At 49.2% G+C, this 26,809-nt stretch overlaps 1 protein-coding gene across 4 annotated transcripts in view; it reads left to right on the top strand.

Moving 5' to 3' along the window:
* The window catches only part of LOC148506581 (major histocompatibility complex class I-related protein 1-like), a 51,364-nt gene that overhangs the window by 7,257 nt on the left and 17,298 nt on the right, over nt 1-26,809 (top strand). For all 4 annotated transcript variants that reach the window (XM_088446539.1, XM_088446541.1, XM_088446540.1 and 1 more), the window contains exons 2-4: nt 1,424-1,693; nt 9,556-9,843; nt 26,296-26,565. In XM_088446539.1, the coding sequence (XP_088302665.1) occupies nt 1,424-1,693; nt 9,556-9,843; nt 26,296-26,565 (828 nt within the window). The remainder of the gene's footprint in view (nt 1-1,423; nt 1,694-9,555; nt 9,844-26,295; nt 26,566-26,809) is intronic.

Genomic DNA, 26,809 nt, shown 5'->3' with positions numbered 1-26,809 from the left:
GGAGGGTTTAGGTTATGCACTAGGGTTAGGCACTAGGGGGAGGGTTAGGGATAGGCACTAGGGGGAGGGTTAGGGATAGGTACTGGGGGAGGGTTAGGGATGGGTACTAGGGGGAGGGTTAGGGATGGGTACTAGGGGGAGGGTTAGGGATAGGTACTAGGGGAGGAGGGTTTAGGCTATACACTAGGGTTAGGCACTAGGGGGAGGGTTAGGGTATAGGTACTAGGGGGAGGGTTAGGGATAGGTACTAGGGGGAGGGTTAGGGATAGGTACTAGGGGGAGGGTTAGGGATAGGTACTAGGGGGAGGATTAGGGATAGGTACTAGGGGGAGGATTAGGGACAGGTACTAGGGGAGTAGGGTTTAGGTTATACACTAGGGGGAGGGTTAGGGATAGGTACTAGGGGGAGGGTACTAGGGGGAGGATTAGGGATAGGTACTAGGAGAGGAGGGTTTAGGTTATACAGTTATACACTGGGGTTAAGCACTAGGGGGAGGGTTAGGGTTAGGTACTAGGGGGAGGATTAGGGATAGGTACTAGGAGAGGAGGGTTTAGGTTATACAGTTATACACTGGGGTTAAGCACTAGGGGGTGGGTTAGGGTTAGGTACTAGGGGGAGGGTTAGGGTTAGGTACTAGGGGGAGGGTTAGGGATAGGTACTAGTGGAGGAGGGTTTAGGTTATACATTAGGGTTAGGCACTAGGGGGAGGGTTAGGAACAAATGGAGGGTTAGGTTTAGGCACAAGGGGGGGAAGGTTAGGTTTAGGCACTAGTGGGGGAGGCTAGGTCTAGGCTGTGGGGAGGGAGGGTTAGGTTTAGAGGTAGGGTTAGTATACATACCGGCAGGTGTCAGTATCCTAAACCAGACAGGATGCTGATGTTGCGATTCTGACCACGGGGATCCCAAGCACCAGCATCCCGCACCCACTGTCCCCTGGGCCCAAAGGGATCCTGCAGAGCACACCTTGCACCTATAGTACCCTTACCTTGTGCCGGTAAGCGAGTCTGGACTCTTCCCAGTGAAATCTTCAGAGAGATGGTGCCGCACCGTAAAAGCAAAGACCTTTATCACTGTGCCAGAGCCTTTGCTCTCTTGTGCTCATGCGCCATCTTCCTGAATATCACTGGGAGGATGGCGCTGTGGAGCAGGAGAGACCCGCTTGCTGGCACAGGGTAAAATGCAGGGTTTGGGGGGGTGCTGCTCAGAGAACGTTTCCCTTGTGCATCATTACGCCACTGCTGTGGAGAGAAGTTTTGGGAATGGATTGTGGTTGTCCAACATTCTATGCCCCATGGGTACAAATGGAACATTTTTGAAAATTAAGTGAAATAGAGCTGAACAGCTTACACCAGAGAGGATTGCTATGTAAAAGTATGAATGCTTGGTCCTCCGTGCTAATACAGAGTTAATTATCTCACACAGAAAGTCGCAGTCTTCGCTATTATTTCACCACAACCTCATCTCCTGGTCCCGGACAGCCTTACTATCACGTTGGTGGATATGTGGATGATGTACAAGTTGTGAGATATACCACTGAAACGCGTAGGGTGCAGCCCCTGCTGTCCTGTTTGGAGGATTCTATGGACCCTCAGCACTGGGTGAATCAAACTGACATTGCTAAGTATTATGAGAACAGGCAGCAGCAGATCATACATGAGATAAAAAGAATAAAACCTTTTAACCAGACTAAAGGTAAGAATAAACCCATTATGCTGTTTGTCTTGTGGCCTATAACTGTAATGTTCTGTATTTGTGTTCATAAGCTGCATATTCTAAAGTACATCTGCAGTTACAGATACAGTAGTAGAATGGGGTTCAATCATCATAGGTTAGTATGGTGTAAATTCTATAACAATCTCTATAGTAGGGAGAATGAGTGGGTGAAAATCAGTGTTTATTAAGAGAGCCAACCTCAAGTACATCAGCCGGAAACCATTCGGAACTGAAAAGAAAAAGTGAATACAGACGGCCAGAGTCAGATGCAAAGTGGTTGCATTATGTGCAGGGGAAAAAATGTGGACTTTACCAGTATGTGGACTTGCATGCATCTCTGCGGCTGCCTCGCCTCTATTCATCCCACGGGGAAATAACCAGTCATTTCTATCAGTGGCCACTAGCACCAGTCCTATACCTGGTACAAGTGATCCATCTGAAATCACCTCGGAACATTCCGCTATTACACACCACACACCTGAGTGTTTCTCTGATAAGCAGACACTCCATTGCTATTCAGTTACACCAATGTATCTGCAAGTGGAGATGCGTCGCAGTTACATGCCTCTCTGTAGAGTCATAGAGATGAGTATGATCACCTCAGGTGCGGGCGCAGAAGGCGAAATATGCACAGATGTGCCCGCTTTGTGCGCATCTCCGAATCACGCCCAGACCCTAACAGTGTGCTACTACAGGATCCGGAGATTCCCGTTATCAGGAGAATAGCAGAAGCTCAGCTCCTGCAACTTATAATAATAATGATAATAATAAATAATAATGATATTGGTGGTACAATGTGTGAGGGTATATGACTGGTATAATATAGGGTTGTGCACCGGCCACTTTTCGTGTTTTGGATCTGGATCTTTCTTCGTGTTTTGGATCTGGATTGGTTTTGCCAAAACCATCCTTCCGTGTTTTGGGTTCTGGGTTTTGTGTTTTGGATCTGTATTTTTTGAAAAAAAGCATAAAAACAGCTAAAATCACAGAATTTGTGGGTTTTTCTGCTCCTATGCTATTATTAACCTCAATAACCTTAATTTCCACTCATTTCCAGTCTATTCTGAACACCTCACAATAGTGTTTTTATGTCCAAAAGGTTGCACCGAGGTAGCTGGATGACTATGCTAAGCGACACAAGTGGGCGGCACAAACACGTGGCCCATCTAGGAGTGACACTGCAGTGGCAGACAGGATGGCAGTTTGAAAAACTAGGTCCCAAACAGTACATAATGCAAAGGAAAAAAAAGAGGTGCAAGATGGAATTGTCCTTGGGCCCTCCCACCTACCCAACCCACCCACCCTCCCTTATGTGGTATAAACAGGACATGCACACTTTAACAAACCAATCATTTTAGCGCCAGGGTCGGCCACACGACTGTGGCTGAAATGATTGGTTCGTTTGGGCCCCCACAAAACAAGCTGGCAAGTAATCTGTCCCTGCACAAACTGGCTCTACGGAGGCAAGATGTCCTCCTCATCCTCCTCATCCACCGATTCCTCACCCTCTTCAGTGTTGTGTACATCCTCATCCTCACAGAGTATTAATTTGTCCCAGCTGGAAATCACCACCACAGGTCCCTCTGTACATTCCGGAGGCTGGTCTCCCTGGAAGAGTTGATAATTCATTTTTATGAACATCATCTTCTCCACATTTTGTGGAAGCAACCTCCTATGCCTTTCGCTGACAAGGTTCCCGGCTGCACTAAACACTCTTTCGGAGTACACACTGGAGGGAGGGCAACTCGGGTAAAATAGAGCCAGTTTGTACAGGGGCCTCCAAATTGCCTCTTTTTCCTGCCAGTACAGGGTACGGACTGTCTGACATGCCTACTTGGATGATGCCACCGATGTAATCCTCCACCATTCTGTCAGTGGTGACAGTATCATATGCAGTGACAGTAGACATGTCAGAAATTGTTGCCAGATCCTTCAGTCCGGACCAGATGTCCAAACTTGGTCCTGCCTGCCCTGCATCACCACCAGCGGGTTGCTTAGGATACCTAAGTTTTTTCCTGGCAGTCCCAGTTGCGGGAGAAAATGAAGATGGAGCTGTTGACGTGTCACGTTCCGCTTCAGCTGACAGTGTTTTCACCAGCAGGTCTTTGCACCTCTGCAGACTTGTGTCGGCCAGAAAGAGAGACACCACATAGGCTTTAAACCTAGGATCGAGCACGGTGGCCAAAATGTAGTGGTCTGATTTCAACAAATTGTCCACCCTGGAATCCTGGTAAAGCGAATGAAGGGCTTCATCCACAAGTCCCACATGCCGAGCAGAATCGCTCCGTCTTAGCTCCTCCTTCACTTTCTCCAGCTGCTTCTGCAAAAGCCTGATGAGGGGAATGACCTGACTCAAGCTGGCAGTGTCTGAACTGACTTCACGTGTGGCAAGTTCGAAGGGCTGGAGAACCTTGCACAACACGGAAATCATTCTCCACTGTGCTTGAGTCAGGTGCATACCCCCTCCTTTGCCTATGTCATAGGTGGATGTATAGGCTTGAATGGCCTTTTGCTGCTCCTCCATCTTCTGAAGCATATAGAGGGTTGAGTTCCACCGCGTCACAACCTCTTGCTTCAGGTGATGGCGGGGCAGGTTCAAGAGTGTTTGCTGGCGCTCCAGTCTTCGGCACGCAGTCGCTGAATGGTGAAAGTGGCCAGAAATTTTTCGGGCCACCCAAAGCGTCTCCTGCACACCCCTGTCGCTTTTCAGAAAATTCTGCACCACCAAATTTATTGTGTGAGCAAAACATGGGACGTGCTGGAATTTGCCCAGATGTAATGCCCGCACAATATTGGTGGCGTTGTCAGATATCACAAATCCCCAGAAGAGTCTAAGTGGGGTGAGCCACTGGGCGATGATTTCCCTCAGTTTCTCTAAGAGGTTGTTGGCGGTGTGCCTCTTACTGAAACCGGTGATACACAGCGTAGCCTGCCTTGGAACGAGCTGGCATTTCTGAGATGCTGCTACTGGTGACGCTGCTGCTGTTGCTGCGTAAGGTGATACATCTACCCAGTGGGCTGTCACAGTCATATAGTCATAAGTCTGCCCTGTTCCACTTGTCCACATGTCCGTGGTTAAGTGGACATTGGGTACAACCGCATTTTTCAGGACATTGAGGACACTTTTTCTGACGTTTCTGTACAGTCTCGGTATCGCCTGCCTAGTGAAGTGGAATCTAGACTGGATTTGGAACCGGGGACACACTATCTTCATCAATTGTCTAAATCCCAATGCACTAATGGCGGATACCGGATGCACGTCTAACACCAACATAGCAGTCAAGGCCTCAGTTATACGTTTTGCTTCAGGATGACTGCTGTCGTACTTCATCCTCCTCGCTAAGGACTGTTGGAGGGTCAATTGTTTAGTAAAAGTAGCGGTGTTCCTACTTCCTCTCTGGGATGATGATCAACTCCCAGCAGCAGCGACAGCAGTAGGCGTAGCAATGCAGGATCCTCCAGAGGAATCCCGGACAGGAGAGTCAGTCATGCCAGTGACATGGCCTGCAGGACTACTTCCGATCCTGACTAAGGAGGAAATTGACGAGGAGGGAGTTGACGGTGTGGTTTGCAGGCGCTTGGATGAAGGGAATTAGGTGTCCCTGGACTGCTTATGGTCTTAGCCAAAGTTTCTGAACTTGACAGTAACTTTTTATGAATGCGCTGCAGGTGACTTATAAGGGAGGATGTTCCTAGGTGGTTAACGTCCCTACCCCTACTTATTTCACCTTTACATATGGTACATATGGCAAGACAGTTGTTGTCCGGATTTGGATAGAAATATTGCCAGACCAAAGAGGTGGAATGATTGGTCTTCTGCCCGGGCATGACCGTGATGGGCTTTTTCATCCCACGGACAACAACTGTCTCCCCCGGAGCCTGATTTAAACAAACCACATCACCATCAGAATCCTCCTCGCCAACTTCCTCCTCAGCGCCAGCTACACCAGTATAATCATCCTGTTGTACTTCAACAGTGACATCTTCAATTTGCATATCAGCAAGTGGACTGTGGGTGCTCTTTTCAGCACTTGCAGAGGGCGTGCAAATGGTGGAAAGAGCCACCTCTTCCCTTCCAGTGCTGGGAATGTCAGGCATCGCAACCGCCACCACACTTGGACTCTCCTTGGGTATTTGTGATATCTTCTTAGAACACACAGTTCTTCGCTGTGCTTTTGCCAGCTTAACTCGTTTGATTTTTTTAGCGGGATGAGGGCTTCCATCGTCATGTGAAGCTGAACCACTAGTCATGAACATAGGGAAAGACCTTAGACGCTCCTTGCCACTCCGTGTCGTAAATGGCATATTGGCAAGTTTACGTTTCTCCTCAGATGATTTAAATGTTTTTTTTAAGGTCATTTTCCTGAACTTTGTCATTTGGGATTGTATATGCCCTCTACTATGACATTGGGCATCGGCCTTGGCAGACGACGTTGATGGCATGTTATCGTCTATGTCATGACTAGTGGCAGCCGCTTCAGCACTAGGAGGAAGTGGTTCTTGATCTTTCTCTATTTTATTTTTATCGGAGAAAGTTTGGTCCTCCATTTATGTTATATTGATATATACGTGCGGCTAAGGCGCACACAAACACAGAAAATAATTTTTTATTTTTGTTGGAGACTAGTGCACTTTGTGGGTTATACCACCCTTTAAGAGATGAGACAGCCGGCCCTTTACTTATGGGACACAGGCGCATGCTTGGCGCTGCTCCTTTGTTGATGCACGTGCAGCCACAGTGCACACAATTCACAAAGACAGAAAAAAATTTTTTTTTTTATTTTTTGTGGAGCGCACTTTGAGGGTTACATCACCCTTTAACAGATAGACGCACGCTTGGCGCTGCTGCTTTGAGGATGCACGTACAGTGCAGACAATTCACAAACACAGAAGAAAATGTTTTATTTTTGTTGGAGTGCACTTTGGGGGTTACACCACCCTTTAACAGACAGACGCACGCTTGGCGCTGCTCCTTTGTTGATGCACGTGCAGCCACAGTGCACACATTTCACAAACGCAGAAAATATTTTTTTTATTTTGTTTGGAGTGCACTTTGGGGGTTACACCACCCTTTAACGGTCAAACCAGCCGGCCCTTTACTTATGACACAGGCGCACGCTTGGCACTACTTTGTTGATGCACGTGCAGCTACTGTGCACACAATTCACAAAGACAGAAAAAAAAGAAGAATTGTTTATTTTTTGTGGAGCGCACTTTGGGGGTTACACCATCCTTTAACATACAGACGCACGCTTGGCGCTGCTGCTTTGAGGATGCAGGTGCGGCCACTGCGCATACATTTCACACACAAACACAGAAAAAAAGATGATGATTTTATTTTTGTTGGAGCGTACTTTGGGGGTTACACCACCCTTTAACAGACAGACGCACGATTGGCGCTGCTGCTTTGAGGATGCACGTACAGTGCACACAATTCACAAACACAGAAAAAAAATATTATTATTTGGAGTGCACTTTGGGGGTTACAGCACCCTTTAACGGTCAAACCAGCCGGCCCTTTACTTATGACACAGGCGCACGCTTGGCACTACTTTGTTGATGCACGTGCGGCTACTGCGCACACAATTCACAAACACAGAAAAAAAAATTTTTTTTGCACTTGGGGGGAGCACCCCTGATTTACAGAGCACCCCCTGGACAACACAGCAGCACCCATTTAGGACTGGGACACTGCACAGGACTTTGGAGTGGACACAGCCTCTATGGACAACTGACTGCACAACATAGCCCAGCCAGCCCCTATGTACTTTGGAGGAGTGGACACAGCCCCTATGGACAAAAGCAGCACAGCACAACACAGCCAGCCCCTATGGACAACAGCAGCACATCACAACACAGCCAGCTCCTATGAACTTTGGAGGAGTGGACACTGCCCCTATGGACAACAGCAGCACAGCACAACACTGCACTACACTGCACTACACTACACTGCACTACACTACACAGCCAGCCCTAACTCCCACCCTCCCTCTTCATTGTCCACAGCTGAGTGAGAAAATGGCGCCAACGTGGGTACCTTTATATAGAATCCAAAACCCGCGAGACCGGGAAGACGGGATGATCACGTTTTGCCTCGATCTCAGATCCGAGTCAGGCGGGAAAAGTCGAGCCCGACTCGGATCCATCTCAGATCGGGGGGGTTCAGATTTCAGAAATACGAACCCGCTCACCCCTAGTATAATAGTGTAGATACATCAGGTTTGCAGCATGCTAGGTACAGGCCTTTGGCTGATAAGCTTGTGGGCACATGGCTGGTGTGCCATGAACAGGCACAAGATGGCAAATGATGTATGGGAGCCAGTGGCTGATATTTTATAGTGGGATATTGATGTCATAATATGCAGATCATTTTAATTTGCTAATGTGCATAGACCAGAGGTTCCCAAACTTGGTCCTCAAGGCACCCTAACAATCCAGGTTTTAGCCAGGGATGTGCAGTCAGGGGAGGCAGTGCCTCCCCTGTCATTATTGATTAAAATAATACAAAGAAGATACTTATGACACATAGGGCCCGATTCAGACCCGCTCGCTAGGCTGCGTCAGTTCGCAGCCTTAAGGAAAGAAAATATGCAAGTGATTTCATCGCATACTAAGTATGAGGACGCCTCCTATGTCTGAGCGTGTGATCGCCGGGTGAACTTAGACACCCATCTGCCTGGAGTAAAGATGCCCACTTTCAGACGTTATCTCCAGGAAGTGTATGAAAACATTGGTACCATCCAGCGACATCGAGCCACCACGCAGTGCTTAAGGTAGACTCTAGGATACCGCAAGCACTGCGATCACCGCTGCCTTTATGTCACTCGTATGACTCGTATGCTGACGCTATGTCTTACTTATTCACATCCTTAAGTTGGTGTAAAAACGCCCAGCCACGCCTGCGGTAGTGCAAGCACACCCCATTTACACAGACCTGCCCCAGTCCCTACTGAGTAGAGAAGTGCATCTCGAGGCCGATGTACTAAAGCAGAAAATGCGGTAAAACCCCTGAAAATGCAGTTTTTCGGGGGGGTTTTACCGCATTCCCCGATTGTACTAAGCACCTGGAATGTGCTTTGTCCCGATAGGTAGCGCCACTTTCAGGTGGCATTACCCAATTGAAGCCTATGGGCTTCTTGTCGGGATGCTGCTGGCTGGGAGGGAGCCAATCGTATCCCTCCCATGGGCCCCCACGGCCAGCATCCTTCAGCGCATTCGTAGAAGGATGCCAGAGGGACTTCTGGGTGTTAACTCCATCGCAAGCATCGCGGGGAGCTGTCCTTTGCGGAAGCGATGCTTAGTACATCCTGCCCTGAAGCTTCCTGTGACGTGCCCCATGTGGTGGGAAGGGGAGGAGTGTGCTGGCTGGCACAGGGAAGAGGAGGGGTACTGAGGAAAGTGGGAGATACTGTATACAGAACATAATGGTGATGCAGCAATGTTTGAATGATAAAACTCAAAACTGGCTGCACATGCTCACAGCATCTAAACAGTGCGGGGTGAGCCTGGGTGCTGCCCAGCAGCTCGAGGAGTCTCGGGCACCACCCATCCCAAGAGTTATGAAATGGGGTGGGTTGCAAGGTCACACCTCCTTGATGAGAGGCCACGCCCCTTTTCAGGCACATGCCTTTGGTACACGCAGAGAGCCCCTCTTCCCTACTCCCAGGTGTTGGGAGGTTTGCCACTGGCATCATGCAGATTACATGTGTTTGCTTATATGTACCATTGTATAAAGGGCTGTCCACATGCACATCCCCCTCCGGGAGTATGCATGTTGTGTGACTCTATATTGCTTCCAAAGTACAATAATAATAATAATAATAATATTGTGTTTATTGCAGGTCACAGGGACACCTATGTTTTCCAGGTGAAGTTCTGGTGCGTGCTGTCTGGAGATAACTGCGTCAGTGGATATGAAGAGTTTGCAGAAAATGGGGAGGAATTTATCTCACTTGACACATATCTTGTTGAATTTGTTGCCCTGACATCTGTAGCACAGACCATAACAGAAGACTGGAACAGCAGAAAGCTCCGAGCTAGGAGGCAAAAGTCCTACATGGAACATGACTGTATTATGTGGCTGAAGCAGTACATGGAGTGTGAGTGCTTGAAGCAGCGTCTGAAGACAGGTAAGAGCACCGTGTGACATCCGTTCCTGTATTGTTTACACGGGTGACATTGTGCCTGGTTCAGGGTTGTACGCTATGCATTAGCTGCTGCAACGGGTGTGGTCGCTGCTACTTTGAGATTATTGTAACCAGTGGCGTATTTTACCTAGGGGCTGCAGCACCACCAGTAAAATCCCCCACCCACAGGGACTGCCTAGGATAGCAGCAGTGCTAGTGACTTCTCATTGGAAGCACTCCCTGCTGATCATAGTCAGACAGTCATTCCCAGGGGGAGGTGTTTTCTCCCCCTGGGACTGCCAGTCCGGACTGCAATAGCAGAGAGAAGGCTTCCCATGGAAAGCCACTCCCCAGCTATAACAACAGCCCTATCTGGCTTATAGGGGCTGTAGCTAATGCAGCCCCTAAAAGCCAGCCTGTCTGCTAGCCTAGCAGCAGCTCCAAGCTTAAGCCATGCCCCCTTATTAAGCCACTCCCAGAGCTGCTGACTTAAGCCTCGCCTCCCAGTGACATCACCTGTCAATCACCAGGATGGCAAGGGAGAAGAGGGATAATGTGCACTGCAGACCCCCCGGCCAGACTAGTAAGAAGCCGCCAGTGATTGTAACCCTCCTTTACTGATTACTAATAAGTGTCTCCACCCAAGCTTAACTACGGTAATGGATATATTGGCTATGGCTTGCCTGGGTAAGCCCCATAAATCTGTAGTGTAATGTACTGAACTACTGGTATAGTGTAGGTGCAACACGGGTTGCTGGCAGTCAGAATACCAACAGTGGCACCCGACAGTCAGAATCCCTTAACCCCTAACCCTCCCCTCCCGCAGTCTAACCTTAAGTCTCCCCTCCCCACAGCCTAACTGTAACCCTCCCCATAGTGATTAACTCTAAACCTAACCCTACCCTTAACCCTAATACTTACTGCCGGGATGCCATTGGTCTGGAATCTGGCGCGGGTTTCTGACTGCTGTCTGCACCTTCTCTAATGGGATTCCGTCGCCTGCACCTTCTCTAGAGGTCCAAGAACAAAACCTTGGAGTACACCTACCATAAGTGTAAACAGGGGGGGGGGGGGGGGGGTTCGAGAGGAGTCGTGAGAGGAGAGAGAAGGAAGGGTCATAGAGGTAGGAGCCAGCCACAAGAGGGCAGAACCAAGGGAGTGAAGAAGTTGCAGGAGGAGAGGGTGGGCCAATGTGTCAAAAGCAGCAGAGAGGTCGAGGAGAATGAGTAGAGTAGTGGTGCTTGGTTTTGGCAGCAAGGAGGTCATTGCTGACTTTCGTGAGAGCAGTCTTAGTGGAGTGGAGAGAGCAGAAGCCAGACTGAAAAGGGTCAAGCAGAGAGTGGGATCAAAGAAGGCGGTAAGGTGGTTGTAAACAATATTGTCAGTTTGGAGAGAAACTGGAGGAAAGAGATGGGTCGGTAATTGGAGAGAGCGTTAAGATCAAGGGTAGGTTTGTTAAGAATGGGGGAGACAAGGACATGCTTGGATGCATAAGGGACAGTGCCAGATGAGAGGGAGAGATTGAGGAGGTGGGCCAGATGGGAACAGGCAGAAGGAGAGAGGTAGCAGAGGAGACGGGAAGGGATAGGGTCATGGGGGGAGGTGGAAATGCGGGAGGACCAGATGAGGGCCATGACTTCCTCTCCAGATACAAGGAAGAAGTATGTCAGAGTTGGTAAGATGGATGGCAAGGAATGGTCAGGGAAAGGAGGGAGCGGAGTGCTGGTGTTTTGGTGGGACATTGTATCGTGACATACGGAGTCAATTTCTACTTCAAGATCCATAGGGTATCCACAGGATACCTTGGGGTATAGGTGTGACGTCAGTCGCAGGGCACCATAGAGTTAAGCTTTTCAGCCTCCCAGGATGCACTAGGTCCCCCTCCTATACCCCGCCCCCGAGCCAAGGCACCTCAGTTTAGTTTGGTGCCCGGCCGGAGTCGGGTGCACCTGTCGGAGTGGGGGCTAGAAGAGCCCCTGAAGCTTCTTCTAATGCAGCTGTGGCTGCACATCTGGATGTACAGCATGGACAGTCAGTCCTGACGTCCATGCTGTCTTCCCTACACCCCCGCCGGTACCAGAACGCCGGTACCGATCCGGGGATGCTGGTGAGCATCTGGGGTCACAGCTAGCGGTGACCCCAGATGTTCCGGACCATGGCCGGATCCAAGGGGGACAAAGGTAAGCAGAGGGGTCCCGCGGTGGGTCCCCGCTGGTCACATGGTCCTAAGTCCCCAGGCAGGGGGCTCCCTGGGGACTGGCTGCAGCGTGGAGCCAGGCGACCAACCTGCGCTTCCACTACCCCCTGGGACAGCGGACCGCAGCAGAGCGGTAGCGCTGCGGCGTCCCAGGGGTTAAATGCATGCCAGGGGAGCGCGCCTTCCCTGTCTCACAGCCAGCGCATCCCCCGCTGCACACAGCCCTCTCTGCATGCTGCCGACTGGTCCTGTGGCAGCGCTCCTCCCCCAGGCCAGCCTCCTCTCTGCTCCTCGGCGGCCATCTTCTCCTGAACGCATGGTGAACGCTGCTGGAAGCCTGGAAGGAAGCATCATGGTCTGGGTCCCCCCGCATACCTCTCCTTCGCTGTGGTCAGGTCTGTGTATGCAGCGCTGTGTCCTACCAGGCCCTGTGTCTGTGTAGTTGAGTGATCAGCGCTGTTTTTTTTTTTTGCACTCTGTTTTTATTAGAGGTTTCAAACAAAGAACGTACAGCATACAGAAGCATAACATTATCAATGTGTACGTGTCCAAATGTATACAAATTAGAAACCACTTTTATACATTTCAATAAACACATATCTCACAGTATAAAGAAAATAAAGTAAAAAGAAAAACTATATAATAAGTATCAAAAAATGGGGGGAACAGGGAAGGGTCTTCGTGTTTTAAAAGTAAGTAGTTAGCCAATATAAAGAAGCTGCAGTCTATATTACGGGGTAGTAACGGTTGGAAACATATAGTTTTTATATTCCATAGAGTTTTTGTATTCCAACCATGGAAGCCAAGTATTAGTGAAAATAAAAGGACTATTGGTGGAGAGGATTGAAAAGTCCTCCATTGACATATAGTAGTCGAGTCTTTGGAACCAGTCCCTACGTGTGGGCGGGTTACAAGAGTTCCAAAAAATTGGAATGACAGCTCTTGCGGCATTACTCAAATGGCGCAGCAAGGACTTTTTGTAGTATCCCAATGAAGACTCAGAGTAATTAAGTAGCCAGAATGCTGGATCAGTGGGGACAAGAGCGCCTAAAATTTGTTGTGAAATGGAAATGACCTCCAACCAATATTTAGATAGCTGTGGACAGTCCCACCATATATGTAGTAATGACCCTGGAGCCTTAAGACATCTCCAGCAAGAGCTGGATTTTGTTGGGAACATGGCATGTAATAGGGTAGGGTGTCTATACCATCTCATCAAAATCTTGTATTGCGTTTCCTTGATAATTGAGCAAGTTGAGCTGCAGTGTGCCTTGAGAAATATAGTTTGCCATTCTTGCTCTGTGAGGGTAATGCCTAAATCTAATTCCCATTTTTTAGCCCAAGGAGGTATGATACAGGAAGGGTTGTTAAGGAGTATCTGGTAGATAGCAGAAATTGTGTGGGAGGGATCAGTTGGTGAAATGCAAAGTTTTTCGAAAGCAGTAAGATCTCGACTAGAAACATTCATTCTACCCGCAGAGGACAGGTAATGGCGAACTTGAAGATATTTCCAGAAATCTGAATGAGGTATTGACCACCTTTCCTGGATATCAAGAAATGCTTTAATACCTGACTTAGTCACCAGCTGGCCAGTCCGAAAAAGGCCTTCCCTCACCCAGTTAGGGAATTGACTAAAATCAATACCAGGGGGAAAATCCGGGTTAGCCAAAAAAGAAGTAAGAGGTCCAAAGCGTGAAGAAATATAAGGCAGATTTCTTAAAGAATTCCACACCGAAAGGGAAGGAGAAATTGTTGGATGATGGAAATCTAGTTTAGGAATAGAAGGAAGCCAAGGTGTTATTTCAGGAGGAAATTTCATGAAGCGACCTTCGAGGGCAACCCATTGCTTCACCTCTCTATATCTAGCCCACTCAAGAATTCTATTAAGGTGGATAGTGTGATAGTATGCTTTGATATCTGGAAGTTGGAGACCACCCAGTTGTTTTGGTCGAGTTAAAAGAGTACGTTTAATCCTAGGTTGTTTCCTAGACCAAATAAATTGCTGAATTAAGACATTTAGCGAACGGAACCAAGAATCTGGAATCTGAATGGGCAAAGACTGAAAGAGGTAAAGCAATTTAGGAAGCGTATTCATCTTCACCACGCTAATTCTACCCATCCAAGAGAGTTGTTTCAAATGCCAATGGGAATAGTCCATTCGAATGGAGGAGAGGATAGGAGAAAAATTAATATTGAAGAGATGCAACATGTTTTTAGGAATTTTAACCCCTAGGTAGGTAATATGGGAAGGGTGCCAAGGGAATGGAAAAGCCGACTGCTAACCTGAAACTACAGAAGCATGAGCAGACAGATTTAAGGCCCAAGATTTTGAGAAGTTAATCTTAAAGTTGGACAACTGTCCAAAACGGTCAAACTCATGCATCAAGTGAGGCAAAGACGTCACCGGGTGGGAAACAGTAGCCAATAGGTCATCCGCAAAAAGAGCCAGTTTGTGTTCCTGTTCACCTACCATAATCCCAGAAATAAGGGGATTGGCGCGTATAGATCCGGCCAGAGCCTCCATGCAAAGGATGAAAATCAATGGCGACAGAGGGCAGCCTTGTCGCGTGCCATTGTGTATGGAAAAAGATCCAGACAGTTCACCATTAACCCTCACCCTCGCCGAGGGACAGGAATAAAGGGCCAAAATTCTATGCAGTGTCACGGTACCCAATCCCATGTGCACAAGCACAGACCTCATAAAAGACCAATTAATTCTATCAAACGCTTTTTCAGCGTCGGTGGAGAGTAGGATAATAGGGATCTTTGATTGAGTAGTAGCAAAGTGTACCAAATTAAGGACTTTTGTGGTATTATCACATGCCTCCCGTCCCTTAACAAATCCGACTTGGTCAGTATGTATCAGCTGAGGAATGAGGGGGTTTAGCCTATTAGCTATTAACTTGGCATATAATTTAAGGTCCATATTTAATAATGAAATGGGTCTGTAGCTCGAACACAGGGAGGGGTCCTTACCAGCTTTGGGGATGACTGAGATGTGTGCCTCTAGGAATTGTTTAGAAAATTGCGGTTCCACTGAGATATGGTTGAAAGCATTCAACATCATAGGGACTAGTTTATTCTGGAAACTCTTGTAATAACCTATGGTTAAGCCGTCAGGGTCAGGGCACTTTCCCGCAGGTGAAGAAGCTAATGCTAACTCTAGCTCACGCACAGAGAATGGATTCTCCAAAGCCAGCTTATCTAGAGGTGAGATAGTAGGAAAGGAAATGGAAGCCAAATAGTCAAGAACATTTTGAGAAGCAAGAGGATTAGAAGATACAGGATTAGTATTAGGTAGGTTATAAAGAGAAGAATAATATTGTTGGAAGCATTCTGCAAGTTTAGAGGTTTCAACATGAGGCCTTCCCCCACTATCCTTAAGTGTGTGTATGAATCCACATGCTCGCTGGGCTCTCAGCACTCTAGCCAAAAGTCTTCCCGGCCTATTCCCCCAGTGGTAAAAGCGACTTCTACACTTTTTAACGGACAACTGTATGTTGTTCGAAAGTAATTTGCTAAGAATATTACGAGATTCCACAAGCTTATGATAGTCCTCTTTAGACATGGTTTGTTTATGAGACGCCTCCAGTAACTTTATTTGTTGTAAAAGGGTCGTAATCTGTGCAGATTTTTGTTTTTTAATATAGGAGCCCAGTTGAATAAGCTTACCACGGATAACGCACTTGTGCGCTTCCCATATTGAGATTGGGGAAGTTTCTGGTAAGTCGTTTTGGGTAACATAGTCAGAAAGCGCATTATCGATTTCAGCTTTACAGTATGTGTCCTGTAGGAGGGATTCATTTAATCGCCACGTCCATTGTTTAGAGGAAAAATGTGGGAGAATCAAAGTCAAAGAGACCGGAGCGTGATCTGACCATGTTATTGGCCCAATGTCAGCTTCAGCGAGCATGTGGAGATGTCTATGGCTGAGGAATAGGTAGTCCAGGCGCGAGTATGTGTTGTGAGGATGGGAATAAAAGGAGTAGTTACGGCCCGTGGGATATAATGTCCTCCAGGAGTCTGCCAATTGATAATTATGAAACAAAGTCCTGACTTTTTTGTACTTAGTGAGAGAGTACCTAGGCGCATCATTAGATATATCTAGCGAGGTGTCTAAGGTCCAGTTAAGATCTCCTCCCAAAAGAACAATACCCTGAAGTAGGGGGTCAACCATATCCATTGCAGACCGGAGAAAGTCATATTGGCCCTTGTTGGGGGCATATATATTGATGAAAGTAAAGACCTGGTTATATATGTGGCATGTAAGTAAGAGGAGTCTACCTGGGATCAATCTATGTATGTTTACGTCAGAGATGGGGAGTTTGCGTGAGAAAATAATTGCGACGCCTTTCGACTTCCCCTCTGGGTTATTATTATAGTAGGCAGCAGAATAATGTCTATCACACAATGACTGAGGGCGCGCTGCAATTTTAAAGTGTGTTTCCTGACCCAGTGCTACATCAACTCTATTTGCCCATGAGAGCGCAACATTTGAGAACGCTTTTCTGGAGAATTTAATCCCCGGGCATTGACGGAGGAGATTAAAAGTTTAGTAGGCAGGGACATTATGGATGGCAAAGAGATAACAGCATTCAAAGACCCAAAGGGAGAAAAAGAAAAAACAAATAAAGAAAAAAAGGAAAAAACAACAATGAAAAACAGACATTAACAAGATATGCAAGATAAACAATACTGAAAAACCCGCGACTGAAACCACGGAACAAAAATTATGGTCCGAAGTCTCAGTAGCAATATACATTAAGCGGGTGTGGGGGCACAGGGGGTTGGAGTCAACTTCAACCTCAAAAAGTTAGCAAGGTATAAAAATCTGGATATAAACATCAAAACATACTAAAGCTTACTGAACATTACATTGTGGGAAAATATAACACTGTCAATATTAAATATAAAATAGCTCTCTATAGTGAACACTATCCTAGAAAAGGGAGATGGAAATAAACAATCAGGTAACTTCCGCTTCGGAATGATCTGGGGAAAACCTGTTTCGAGGAAGGACGTGATTCAGTTGAGGGCAAGTCCCATTGAGCTAATGGTTCTTTCCAATCAGGAGTTTCAATTTTCGGGAGGCCCAGAGAAGAGCAAAAGGATAATAGGTCAGAGGGGTTGTAGAGAGTGTGTGATTTGCCTGAGAGAGTCACCTGCAGGTGGAAGGGGAATCCCCATCTGTACTTTAATTGGCGTTTGCGCAACTCATCAGTCAGTGGGCGTAGAGCTCGGCGCTGTTGCAGAGTGTGCCAAGATAAGTCCTGAAAAATGTGAATAACATCGCCATTAAAATCCACACCATCTAGTTGCCTGACTTTCCGCATTATTTCCTCTTTTTGGGCAAAGTAGTATAATCGGCAGATTACATCTCTCGGGCGGTCGGATGAGGAGCCACGCGGCTGCAAAGCTCGATGTACTCGGTCAAATTGTAGCTTGTCATTTGGGTTATTGCCGAGTATTTGATTGAAAATCTTTGTTAAAGCATCGATTAAGTTCGAGGGGAGGACATCCTCAGGTAAGCCCCTAACGCGTATGTTATTTCTTCGGCCACGATTGTCCAAGTCTTCCATTCTGGTTTTAAGCGAGAGTAGTTCCCTAGATTGTTGGGCAACTATAGTTGTCAACTTAGACAAAGAGGAATCTGTGTGTTCTTGACTATCTTCTAGGGATGTAAGGCGGTCCGACAGTAAAGAAAGATCCTGCTTAACAGACGCCAATTCCTGACGAAGAGTGTTTTGGATATCTGACTTTGTTGGTAATGTCTTGACGTATGTTAGAAGTTCCTGTATGTCATTGTTTGACTTCGCAGAGGATTGAGTAGCTGGGGTCTCCATTGACATAGGGCTAGGAGGACTTGATGGATCTGGTGAAGATGCTACTGAGTCAGAGATAGAGTCTTGTTTAGCAGGAGTTGGCAAGAGAAATGGACGTAGACCAGATTGAGATGGTTCTGTTCTAGGATGAGGAGTCTCTTTTTTATGAGCAGATTTCCCGGTTTTGCCCATGGCTACAGATAACTGAAAATGTAGGTTAATGATAGGCAGTAAACGTTCGTTTAAATGTTACGATGTCATATGAAAAGCTGAGGCAGTCGATCACCAACCCCCAGAGGCCAGGGGATTATTATATAGCCATTATGGATGTATGACATCTTGTTTCATGGTAGTATGTTAGAGACAGTCATTGCGGTTAAGAGCCCTTATTACATAAATATCGCACAAAAGTGTTGTCGATAAAGATGAAAAATATAAATCTAATGCCAAGTGCTGTTATGGCATGTAATAAAAGCTATGACCACAGGGGGGAGCACCAGTATCACTGGGTCAGAGAACACTGTAATGGAGAATAATTACTGATTCCAGCACAAGTTAAATTCTTAACAGGATAACGGACACCACAGAGGGCTATACAGAGATAGAAGGACCAGTCATCTCTTCAGAATGTTCATTGAGGCAGACGATCTCCTGGAGACAACCACCCACCCTTATAGTGAGTATGGACTGGCAGGGGTGTAATAGGTTTCAGTTGTGGCTGGAGGCTGTATAAGTATAGTCAGGGGGACACATCCGTGCGGCCTGCGGAGCTTTGCAAGACCACCTTAAATGGTCACCAAGGGGGGCAGTGGGGCAGAGCCCAGCATTAGAGCCTCTACGGAGGGGAAAGAGCTGTAGGCTTAAGCATCACCTCACGGGGCCCAGCAGGAGCCAGCAGCGACGGCAGCCGCGATTAAAGTAGCGCTCCTCCAAGCGGCGTCCAGGGGGCTATAAACCGCAGTGAGAGAGGCACTCACCGGAGGATCCCCACGGGGGAAGGCAGCGGCACACCCCGGGAGGTAGCTGGTGTCAGGAGCGGCAACAGCAGCGGAGGCACAACCCGCGATCCACGGAGGCTCCAAACTCGAGGCCGCGGCTTCAGGGGAAAATGTAGGCCTCAATCGAGCAGGGGGCTCAAATCGCTCCGGAATTCCAGGCTATGGAGCCAGGGTGGTGTGGGCTCCCACAGGTGCCCGAGCAGTGATGGCTCAGGCGAATAAGATGCAGGCTCTTCCCTATAAAGGACAGGTAAGGCAGGAACTATATAAAACCACGTCTGTCCACTCTGCCAGTTAGGCCACGCCCCCCAGTGATCAGCGCTGTTAGTGCAGGAATTGATTTTCTTTGCATTGTATGTGACTGTGCTAGCGCTGCTGCCTGTAACTTTTCTTCTAAAAACTGTCAGCTTTATTACTGTCCCTGTTCTTTCTGCTAAGCCCTTGCGGTGCGGTGCTGCAGGGTGGTCTCTCACCTATTTAATATATAATTGGTGAGAGGGGTCACATACGTGGTGCCATCATGTCCGAAAGTGATTTTCCCCTCCGGCTACAGTGTACCACGTGTAAATAAAGTACCGTTAGCGGAGGGGGAGGGTAGCGCGGAGGGCCTTTGCCGGCAGTGTTTGTCCATGGCGCGGCCTCTTACGGTTACAGCATCGGTACAGGAGCCGCCCTGGGCTTGTTTCGCTCAGGCGCTAACAGCTTTAGTGGGCCAGTTAGCTCCGCAGCCCGCGTTTACTCCGATGGGTTTGTCCCAGCAGTCAGTGGTGTCGTCACCCATGCAGGGTTTCCCACGACAATTGGTGGTACCCCACAGTCTCCCTATTTCCCCGCTCCCGGTTTCTCAGGAGCCAGCGTGGGTTAACTCCCTGACGAGTTCTGTACAGCACTTGTCGGATGTGTTGCAAGGGGAGTCTGTGATGCGGCCGCATAAACGGCCGGCGGCGTCTCTGTCGGCTCCTTATGAGGATGACGAGGGGACGTCTGATGATGGGGAGATTCTGGATCCTTACGATCAGGAACCTCTCCATACTAAGGACGCTGATGCTAAGTCCAAAGTATATATTCCTGGACTTATTCGGGCAGGCCGCACAGCCTTGGTGATTGAGGACGAAGTTCCCCCAGCGGCTAAGTCTAAGTCTGCCTTTTTCAAAGATGAGAAGGGCGATGCCACAGTCTTTCCTCTTTCGGGTCAGTTAGTGGACCATTTAGAGGAGGCGTGGAAACAGCCTGGCAAAAGATACCAGCCGCAGAGACGCCTGGCGGTGGCTTATCCGTTCACGGATAATTATTTTGCAAAGTGGGAATCTCCTCCACAGGTGGATTCTCACGTGACCCGTCTTGTCCGTAGTGCCACATTGCCAATGCCATCCATGTCCTCCCTAAAGGATGCTACGGACCGCAAGGTGGAGATCTGCCTGAAGTCCGCTTATTCCCTTGCGGGGTTGGGGGGCAGCATGGCCGGCTATGACCATTTGCTGGGTTGCCAGAGCGATGGAGCGCTGGGCGGATTCATTAGAGGCTTCTTTTGATTCCGACTGTCCGGCGTAACAGGCGGAGTTGATTGGCAATCTCCGTGATTCGGCCTCCTTCATCAACGAGGCGGCCCTAGACATTAGTACTCTGGTGTCTAGAATTTCGTCAGCAGCGTTAGCTGCTCGTCGCACTTTGTGGCTGCGATCCTGGAAGGCGGACGCAGATTCCAAGAAGGGTCTGGAGGCGTTGACGTTTACCGGAGAAGTTCTCTTCGGTCCGGATCTGGATAAAATTGTGGCCACGCTGGCGGCAGCCAAATCGGCTTGTCTCCCGTCGGCCGCTGCTCCTTCTGGTTCTGGACCATCGTCCTTTCGGTCATCTAGGGCCCAGGGCAGGCCCAAACCACAGTCGTTTCCTCGACAGGCTGGCCCTAAGAAATCGGTCAAGCCCCGGAAGCAGGCATGGAGTACCAGACGTCCGGCCCCCAAGCCAGATGACAAGCCTGCGGCCTGACGGTCCGGGCCTCCCTTTGGGGGATCCCAGGGTGGGAGGCCGCCTACTGCAGTTCGCCCAGTGTTGGTCGGCCACTACGACAGACACTTGGGTTCTGGAGGTGGTCTCCCACCGGTACGCCCTCTCCTTCCGGCACAGACCCCCGGCTCGATTCTTCACCACGGGTCTACCATCAGACCGGAACAAGGCTACGGAGCTGCGGAAGGTATTGCACACTATGCTCCAGGCTGGAGTTATAGTGCCTGTTCCATTCTCCCAGAGGGGCCAGGGTTTCTATTCAAATCTTTTTTTGGTACAGAAACCCAATGGGTCGTATCGTCCGATTCTCAACCTCAAAGCTCTCAACAAGTCTTTGCGGGTACCGAAGTTTCGGATGGAGACCCTACGGTCCATCATTCTGGCGCTGGAACCTGGGGACTACATGGTGTCATTGGACATACAGGACGCTTACCTGCATGTCCCTATTCTTTTGCGCCATCAACAGTTCCTCAGGTTTGCAATCCGCAGCGACCACTTCCAGTTTCGGGCGTTACCTTTTGGCCTGGCGACAGCACCACGTGTTTTCACCAAGGTGATGGCGGTCATGGCGGCTTCTCTGCGGCTGCAGGGAGTCCGCATGTTGCCATACTTGGACGACCTGTTATTGGTGGCGGGATCTCCAGAGCTCCAGTTACGCCACTTGGACCTGACCATTGCCCTGCTGCAATGGCACGGCTGGCTAATCAACTGGCAGAAGTCCACTCTAATCCCGTCTTGGAGGATTCTGCATCTCGGAGCCTTATTGGACTCGGGACAGCAAAAGATCTTTGTGACGGAGGAAAAGATCTCTGCTTTACAGTCAAGGGTGCGCAGTTGTCTGCACAGCCGCCGGGTGTCTCTACACTCGGCGATGAGGTTACTGGGCTCCATGGTGTCGGTGTTCGACATGGTGGAATATGCCCAGTTTCACTCCAGACCTCTGCAGCACCTGATCCTGTCAAAGTGGAACGGGCTGCCTCAGTCTCTGAAGTCCCAGATGATTGTGCTCACCCCAGAGGTTCGCCTGTCCCTTGCTTGGTGGTTACAGACGACCCACCTCAACAAGGGACGTCCGTTCTGGGTTCCAAATTGGGTCCTGTTGACAACGGACGCCAGTCTTCGGGGCTGGGGAGCAGTTTCGGGTCCACACCTGTTCCAGGGCAGGTGGACGCCGACAGAAGCGGAGCTTCCAATCAATATCTTGGAACTCCGTGCGGTCTTCAATGCTCTCCAGCAGGCACATCGGGTTCTCCAGGGTCACCCGGTGCAGGTCCAGTCGGACAACGCTACCATCGTGGCCTACATAAACAAGCAAGGAGGAACCCGCAGTCGGGCGGCTCTCGAAGAGGTCTCTCGGATCCTGGTATGGGCGGAGCGCAATCTTCCGGCCATATCAGCGGTCTTCATCCCGGGAGTGCTAAATTGGGAGGCGGACTTTCTAAGTCGCCAGGATGTTCATCTGGGGGAATGGTCCCTGCACCCGGACATTTTTCAACTGCTGGTGGACAGGTGGGGTCTTCCGGAGATCGACCTCATGGCGTCCCGGCACAACAACAAGTTGCCGGTGTATGGGTCTCACACAAGAGACGAAGGGGCGTCTCTGGTGGATGCTCTGTCCGTCCGGTGGACGTTCCGGTTCGCATACCTGTTCCCTCCGGTCTCCCTTCTTCCACGGGTAATCCGGAAATTCAAACAGGAAGGAGGGACGGTCCTGTTGATAGCTCCCGCGTGGCCCAGACGGCACTGGTTCTCAGACCTTCAGGGTCTGTCCGTGGACAGTCCTCTGCGGTTGCCGCTACGACCGGACCTTCTGTCTCAGGGTCCTTGTCTTCACCCGGACCTGACTCGGCTGTCTTTGACGGAGTGGCTGTTGAGACGGCCATGCTGAGGTCCCGGGGGTTTTCCAGCTCTGTGGTGCATACCATGTTGTGAGCTCGGAAACCGTCTTCCGCGAGGATATACCATCGCGTGTGGCATACGTTCTTCCAGTGGTGTCGACCGAGAGGTTATGCACCGCGGGAGTTTCGTCTGTCTCGGATTCTCGCCTTCCTACAAGCGGGACTAGATCATGGGCTTCGCCTTGCTTCTTTGAAGGTACAGGTTTCGGCCCTGTCTGTCTGGTTTCACCGCAAGATTGCTACAATCCCGGATGTGCGCACCTTTATGCAAGGTGTTCTCCGCATTCAGCCGCCCTTTGTTCCACCTGTGGCGCCTTGGGATTTGGCAGTGGTCCTGAGGGCTCTCCAAGGACCGCCGTTTGAACCACTGGACTCAGTGGATCTTAAATGGCTAACAGCTAAGACTGTTTTCCTTCTGGCTATTGCTTCGGCCAGACGTGTTTCTGAGTTAGGGGCTCTTTCTTGTAGACCCCCTTTCTTGGATTTTCATGGGAACAGGGCAGTGCTCCGCACTCGGCCCGAGTTTCTTCCCAAAGTTGTTTCCCAGTTTCATGTTAACGAGGAAATCGTGGTTCCGGCCTTTAACTCACCGGGTCTTTCCGTGGGTGAGGCCTCTTTGGATGTTGTGCGGGCCTTAAGGACTTATGTTGACCGCACTTCCTCGTTTAGGAAGTCGGACGCTTTGTTTGTCCTCTATGGCTTCCGTAAAAAGGGTTGGCCTGCCTCAAAGCAAACTTTGGCAGCCTGGATCCGCATGGCTATTTCTGAAGCCTATCTTCATGAAGGCCTACCGGTTCCTCCTTCTCTGAAGGCTCATTCCACTAGGTCTGTGGGTCCTTCGTGGGCAGCTCGACGTGGTGCCTCGTCAGTTCAGAACTGCAAGGCTGCTACGTGGTCCTCTGTCCATACCTTCGTGAGGTATTACAGGTTTGACACCTTCGCCTCTCAGGATGCTTCCTTCAGGCGGCGGATTCTCCTTTCTGCACAGGAGCGTCCCCACCCTTAAAGGATACTGCTTTGGGACATCCCCAAGGTATCCTGTGGATACCCTATGGACCCTGAAGTAGAAAATATGAGATATGGTAAGAACTTACCCTTGTTATCTCTATTTCTACGAAGTCCATAGGGTTCCACAGGACTCCCGCCCTGTCGCACCTTTGCTGCAGATGGGCTTTGCTCTGGTCACCGGTTTTCCGTCTCCCTCTGGTGAGAATGTGATTCTTGTATGTGTCCAGATCTTTTTTCTCTCTCTTCCTTCTCCTCCTCCGGCCTATGGCTTGATAGATAACTAACTGAGGTGCCTTGGCTCGGGGGCGGGGTATAGGAGGGGGACCCTAGTGCATCCTGGGAGGCTGAAAAGCTTAACTCTATGGTGCCCTGCGACTGACGTCACACCTATACCCCAAGGTATCCTGTGGAACCCTATGGACTTCGTAGAAATAGAGATAACAAGGGTAAGTTCTTACCATATCTCATATTTTTAGATGTGAAGTAGGTGTCAAAATCAAGGGCAGAGATTGTGGAGGGGACGCGAAGAGGGTGTCGGCAGAGGAGGGAGTTGAAAGTGGTGAAGGGAGTTTGAGGACTGGGAGGAGATGAGGTTCTTCAAATATGACTGGTTAGAGAGGTAAATGGCAGCACTGTAGGTTGAGAAATGACACGCAAAAAAGGTGGTCCTGTGGTACCCCCAATACATATGGGAAAGATGAACAAGCAGTATTTTAAGAAGTAAATAAAAAAGTATAAATGATTAAAGTGATAATAAACAGGAACGAATATTGTTACCATTCCCAGCATGCACATTTCAGGCCAGGCGTCTACAAAGTAGGCACATTGCTGTTTTCCCATCAGCAGTGACCAAATGCAGAATGTTCGCATCCTTCCATGCCCGTGGTAGGTGGACAAATAGGTAATTTGCAATTTCGTACAGTCCCTGCCGCCACCATTCTCTCCTTCAATCACTCCTCCAGGGGCCGCGGGGACTGTGGGGGTCATTCAGAGTCGGTCGCAAGCGCTGAGCGCTCGCAACTGACTCGATGTTGCCCCACTGGGCATGCGCACGACGGAGCCGGCTCCGTCGTGCGCATGCGCGAGACACGGCTAGCGACGGGCGCTCCGTCGCTAGGGGTCTCGCAGCAAACGGGGCGAGCTGTCGATGGTGAGTGACAGCTCGCCCCGTTTGGTGGGCGCGCAGGTGGCGTGCCCGGCCAAATAGAGGCGTTCCAGTTGGGGGGCGGCCCCACTGACATCATTGCTGATGTCAGTGGGGAGCTTCCTGCTCAATCAAAGCAGGAAGCTCCCTGGGGCTTACGAGTGCCCAGACCCAACCTTAGGGTCTGGTCGTAAGCCCCAATGGTCGCGATGGTCTTGACCATCGTGACCATAACCCATGTCGGTCGCTAGAGCTGTGGGTGTTAACCCACAGCTTAGCGATCGACAAGGAGGCGGCTGTTCAGGATGCAAACGACCGCCCTGATTCAGTGCAACAGCTTGCAACTAACGACCGCCTCTGAATGAGGTCCTGTGTGTGGGAGGCAGCGGTGCCGGCTCTTTAGCATTACCATGGGAGTATGTCTGTGACTCGGGTCCTCATGTCTCCTCATCAGCGGCGGCAGTGACTGTGCAGGGTGCATAGGCAAATGCAGGGGGGGGTTCCGTCTTCCTGGAAACCCCCCTCCCCAGCCCACACTATAACCACTATAGATTAGTAATATAATAGATTGTTACTAGTGCTACATGTTCTTCTCAGTAACACAAATGAAATAATTAGCACCACCTGTGGATCTTTTGACATGTATCAGCCAGTAATAAATAACCTGTGCACCAAATAGAAGATCTGGAAAACATGCACTGTTAGAGATGCACTGCTATAGAGCCCAATATGTACATATATGTCCAGGGCAGTGCTAGGTTCTTCTGTTGCTCCTCCAGGCTCCTGGACCTGCTCCAATAGTCTGGAATGGTGCCCACATCTAAAATAAATACGTTCAGCTCAGGCAGGATGGCCTACTGCCGCATCTAATGGCTTACTGTGATCGCTGGTCCTGTATATGCTGGAATTATTACACACAATACACTTTGTATGACACTTATTAAAGCTGGTTAAGTACTAATTCTGCCCTCTTCATGGACAGGCCACACTCGCTCTAAAATTAAGCATTTGGAAACCCCCCACTGGAAATCCTGCGGTGTGCCGGCTGTTAGCATTACCATGGGACCATGTCTGCGGTCTGGTTCCTGCAGATATGTCTCCTATATCTTCCAGACAGTGACACTGAAAGTGCTAATGTTTTGAAGCAGTTTAGTTATGGTAACATAGGGGCCCCATGTTCTGAAGCAGTTTAGTTATGGTAACCCAGGGGCCCCATATTCTGAAGCAGTTTAGTTATAGTAACCCAAGGGCTCCATGTTCTGAAGAAGTTTAGTTATGGTAACCCAGGGGACCCTATTTTCTGAAGCAGTTTCCAGGGGCCCCATGTTCTGAAATTGAACCAATAATGTTTTCCCTATATTATTTGTGTTATATTTGTCAGTTCGCCCACAGATGAAGGTCTCAGGTCACCAGTCAGACAGGACCACAAAGCTTCACTGCTTGGTGTACGGGTTTTACCCCCGATCTGTGGATGTGTGGTGGATGAAGAATGAACAAGAAAAGGTTCTCTCAGGTGAGGACAACCGGATCCTCCCCCATCCTGATGGCACCTATCAGACAACAGTCACTGTGGAAGTTCCAGTCGGGGAGGAGCGTTACTCCTGTCATGTGGATCACAACAGCCTGGAGAAGACACTCAGTGAGAAATTGGGTGAGTAGCAGCTAAACAGGAATAAGTCTGTGGCCGGCATGTAAATTAGAGTGACCCTAATAAAGTGACCAGTAATGACACCCTATCAGCAAACTGAATTTAAAATAATAGACCTTACAAATGAAATGAAGAGATCGCAGCCCACCTCTGATTTTACAATATACATTCTGTTTTCATTGTGATATAGACTCTGGCCCTGATTCAGAGCCGGACGCTTTTTCAGAGCGCTCGCTCTGAATCAGGG

Source organism: Taudactylus pleione, unplaced genomic scaffold, assembly GCF_031769625.1.
Source record: "Taudactylus pleione unplaced genomic scaffold, aTauple2 ptg000400l, whole genome shotgun sequence".
Taxonomy (NCBI): Eukaryota; Metazoa; Chordata; class Amphibia; order Anura; family Myobatrachidae; genus Taudactylus; species Taudactylus pleione.
Note: the sequence above shows the minus strand (reverse complement) of the source record. Positions and strands in the feature narration are given on the sequence as shown.